The sequence below is a fragment of the Sinocyclocheilus anshuiensis genome, unplaced genomic scaffold, assembly GCF_001515605.1.
Source record: "Sinocyclocheilus anshuiensis isolate Anshui unplaced genomic scaffold, SAMN03320099.WGS_v1.1 scaffold117, whole genome shotgun sequence".
NCBI lineage: Eukaryota > Metazoa > Chordata > Actinopteri > Cypriniformes > Cyprinidae > Sinocyclocheilus > Sinocyclocheilus anshuiensis.
In genome coordinates, this window is record NW_015536624.1 from 3,443,100 (window position 1) to 3,447,934 (window position 4,835).

Genomic DNA, 4,835 nt, shown 5'->3' on the forward strand with positions numbered 1-4,835 from the left:
GCAAAGTTTTAATGACAAAAAGACTTTCAAACAGTCCTCATCTCTGCCAAACAGCAGCGTTGACAGCACACCTGCTAAAAGCAGCTCCAGTTGTGCAGCATGAGAGAGATCGAAAATGACGGAGACGTGCAAAGTAAAAGTGCAAAAGATCAATGTCTATTTCGTGCATAAACTACAACAGGTAAAGCTGTCAGCTGTGTGGACATTAACAATATCGTTAACAATTCTCATTTAGAATGGATACTAATATGGCTCCTTGCTATCAAGATCTTTAGTCTATATGCTGTTCTCACATAATGCATTAACTTAATATTATTTGTAGCACACTTGCCGTTTAATAAATCGCAATAAGCTTTGTGCTTCGTTACCTCTTAATAAAGTATCAGCTTTAAAATTCTGCCAAATTCATAACGAAATTCAAACAATAAATACCATTTTGGCACTCTTTAATGCGACACGAGCGATCGTTTTAGCTCCTCAGTTCAAGCCACACGTGAACCCATCATGTCTTTCTCTTTAGTACTATAGTACGAAACAAACATGAATGGACATCAAAAGGTAGGCTATTTTATAAGATAGCCTACTGAAATGTCTCACGTAATCACTCATTTAGTGTTTCAAACTACGGAAAAGACAAGAAAAGATGAGACAAACACATGACAGTATGACTGAAATGTTAAAGTGTTTATTCTGTGGCACCCAAAAATAATTTGGCACCTAATTTTGTTTCTTATAGGAGCCAATGGCTCCTTAATGGATTTTTTTGTCTCAAGCCCTGCTTTGAGCAAGCATTTATTAGTAAAGGCATAAAAGCTCATTCACTTCAAGGACAATAACTATAAAGATTAACTATAAAGTTTTAATAATCATTCTAAATATATTACAATATTCACTGACTTTAAAAAGCTTGAGCATTTAAAGCATCACATGACAAAACTGCAGAGCATGGTTATAATAAACAGAACCTTATTGTCTGCTGGTGTGGATGCTATTGCTAATATAAGTTATCAATCTTGATGTGATCGGGTCTTAATTTGTGCAGAAATTCAGATAAAAATGGTATTAAATAATAATGTGATAATGTTTGAATTCAATGCAAACTAATTTTTGAATGCAGTACAGAACAGTTAAAGTTTGAAATGCTAGTATACTACATGCTATTTGTGTTCTCACTACATTTGTCGTAAGACCTCACTATACAGGAAAAAGTGCAAAAACAGTGTGACTACTGTGGTGGTCTGCAGCTCTGAACACAGCCACAGCCGCATGCGTGTGTGTGTACCTGTGTGCGTACCTGTGTGCAGCCGCTGCCTCAGGCCGAGCAGCTCAAGCGTTAATAATACATGTGTCTGGGTTAAAGTTGCATGGGACACATGGTCTTGTGCATTCACACACAGATGAGGCATCTCGCTGCTCGCATGTAACACAACGCTTAGACATCAGATACACCTCTGCTGAGCTCGTACAGCGGGAGTCAGGCCGTCAGTGCAGGAAATGATGTCAAATCATGTCGCTCACAATGCTGACCACAAACGCTTACAACCTGCTGTGTGTGTCAGTGCACAACACTGGACAAAACACACACCTTCACAACAACAAATGTTAATGCTAACTATAATGATAACTGCAATGTTAATGATAACAACAACTATAACAACTACTATAAAATTTATGACACTGATAACTACAACCATAACCTAAATAATAAAGATTCTGAAAACTGTAATGACTAAAACATTAACAATAACTGCATGTAACTACAACTACATGTACAATACAATAACTACATGTACTATAAGTGTTACGATAACCAAGTATAGCGATAACGTTAACAATAACTGTAACTATAACTATAACAACTAATGATAACAGTAATGATACTGATATTTAAAGCGATAACTAAAACAATGATGCCTGTGATGATATTATTATAGTGATGTTATTGTTAATGTTAACAACTACAACTGTAATAACTATAATAAAATTATAAAAATTACAATAAAACTATAATAATAACTTAATACTGACAACTATAGCGATACAATGCCAACTAAGTTTACTATAACCAATAACCATAACAACAACTACAATAACATCAACAATACTGACATTTATAAGTAAAATGTTAACGATACCTTTGAAACTGTAACTATAACAACTAATGATAACAGTAATGATACTGATATTTAAAGCGATAACTAAAACAATGATGCCTCTGATGATATTATTATAGTGATGTTATTGTTAATGTTAACAACTACAACTGTAATAACTATAATAAAATTATAAAAATTACAATAAAACTATAATAATAACTTAATACTGACAACTATAGCGATACAATGCCAACTAAGTTTACTATAACCAATAACCATAACAACAACTACAATAACATCAACAATACTGACATTTATAAGTAAAATGTTAACGATACCTTTGATAACTTATCATTTACATTACGGTTATTGTTACAACTATAACTAATGACAACTATATTAACAATCAGTGACTATATTGACGTTTATATACTGACATTTGTAGTGAACACTAAAACATTAATGACTGTAATAACTATAACAACTAAAATGTAAATAGTAATGTTAATGACAACTATAATCATAACTATAATTATTGTTATTGTCAATAATGATAACTATAACACTGACAACAAGTTCCACTTCATTTTAAGGCGTCCTTGTTACAGTGTAATAACACAAATAAACACGAAGTAATAGTTATTAACAACATATACATACTATAGGGTTAGGGTTTGGTTAAAGGTTATTTTCTTGCATTTATGCATAAATAACTGTTATTACTAAGTACATGTATTATTAAGTACATGCAACAATGATCCCGTAAATCCACATAATAAACACACTAGCAGGCAGCAAATGATTCATATCCATATTCAACCGACTGCAAGTCAGTCACCTGATAGAAAAACCAAACACTAATGTGCTGTGATGGACAGATGTGTGGTCATGTGACCGTCCAGTCCAGCAAATGTCAAATGCTGGTTTATGAATATTCAAAGCTCTTCAAGCTTTAATCCTTTAACATGCATTTCTACGTTTAACAGAGAGCTGATGCCGGTCTCATAGGTCAGCACACGTGTCACGCGTCCAGCTGCTGTTGTTCATCACGCAGCGCTGCAGATAAGAGGGTCTGAGCGCGCTCACAATGTGGTCTAAACACACCCCTTAGGGCAGATGAGCTCATGTGTAAGGTTAAAACAGGACGCCGTACACACGCAGAGCCCATAATAAACACAGACTCAATCTGACCATGACGACGACCTCATTTTAGATGCACAGAGAGGATTTCACACACACACACACACACGCGCAGCACAGCGAATGAACATCAGATTTGTTCTGAGCACATGCTTCTGTTGTGCATAACGTGTGTGTTATGTGCCGTGAGCGCTCTGTCACAGCAAATGAACTACTGTGGTTAAAAAGACAAAACAACCCAGTCTGAGGAATTCTGCATGCATTTTCAATCTGTACTGAAGAAGAGCAACCAGCAGTGCTGTATTCAGTTTGAAAATATATCATAAAAATGGCCCATAATCCCCCTGCTGTGGTTCTCTCACCTGATGACAGTGGACACAGGTATGGGCGGACCTTCATCCTTCAGTTCCTGTACGTTCACCACCTGAGGAACCGTCTTGAGCGTGGACTCTGTCAGAGACGCTCCTGAAGAAAATGACAGAGACAGACTGTAATAAACACACGGACGAGCATGTATAGCCCACAGCAGCAGAAGTGATATTCTAACATTAAATTAATTTAGTACACATGTCAGATGTCACATTTCGGATCACTGTGACATCTGCACATCCATGTGTTTCACAGCCTTCAATATGAGCACCGGGAAAAGTCAATGATTACTTAATTACACCATTATATAATGCTTTCGGGTGGTTGACAAGTCACACTACAAAGAAGCATTCCCTATTTTCCATTTGAAGTGAAAAATGTTTTAAACACTACACAATGGCACAAAAAAAGGGAAAAATTCTTAAAAATTCTATTCTTATATAACTAATAAATGTGGCTTTTATGAGTTTTCTTAGAGATGTACATGGAATGTAAAAAACCTAAAAACCTTGACCACACTGTCAAATCCCTCAATGAATTCCGCTTGCCGCACACTTGCCTCGCGCTATCATCATTTCATTTTAGGCGGTCGTTAAAAAGAAAAGAAAAGAGTATACACTCACCGTCGGCCAAAGCATAGCTTATTTATTCAAATCAGCTGGGGAAATGCAGAACAATGGAAAATCAATCAATAGCCTGACAGAATTCTTCATCTTAATATAACGTTAGCCAACATATTAAAACAAGTCAAAAACAATAGGAAGGTTTATCAAGAGATCGCATTAAAACGGCTTTTAAAAATGTACTTTGTGTAGGCTATATTGTCTAAAAACAAAATGCAACAATGCCCCAGCGCCGGCGGGTTGTAGTGAATGACGTGATAGACATTTGCTGGCTTTGGCCAGCCTCTAAGGCAGTGGTTCTCAACCTTTTTTTCCACTGGGCCGCACTATGGTACAAGTGCAAGTCTCACGGGCCACAAGCATATCGTTTACATATTACGTCACCAATACAAACCAACCAGAATTATAATAGCCTATTATAGCCTAAATATTATGATATCTAATCGACTACATTCATTGAAATAAATAAATAAATAGCCTAATTATATTCACCATTAATAAAACACCTGATGCTGTCGGGAGCTGACCAATTTTGTGAAATTCGGCTCGAAAGGAGTAACAGCACAATGAAGTTGCAATTGTAAGTTGCAGTCTGTAAGACGCGCCG

General features: G+C 36.0%; 1 protein-coding gene across 1 annotated transcript in view; it reads right to left on the minus strand.

The window, feature by feature from the left end:
• The window catches only part of LOC107705012 (nuclear pore complex protein Nup214-like), a 61,700-nt gene that overhangs the window by 30,720 nt on the left and 26,145 nt on the right, over positions 1-4,835 (minus strand). Inside the window, exon 24 of the mRNA XM_016508129.1 lies at positions 3,599-3,701. Within this exon, the coding sequence (XP_016363615.1) occupies positions 3,599-3,701 (103 nt within the window). The remainder of the gene's footprint in view (positions 1-3,598; positions 3,702-4,835) is intronic.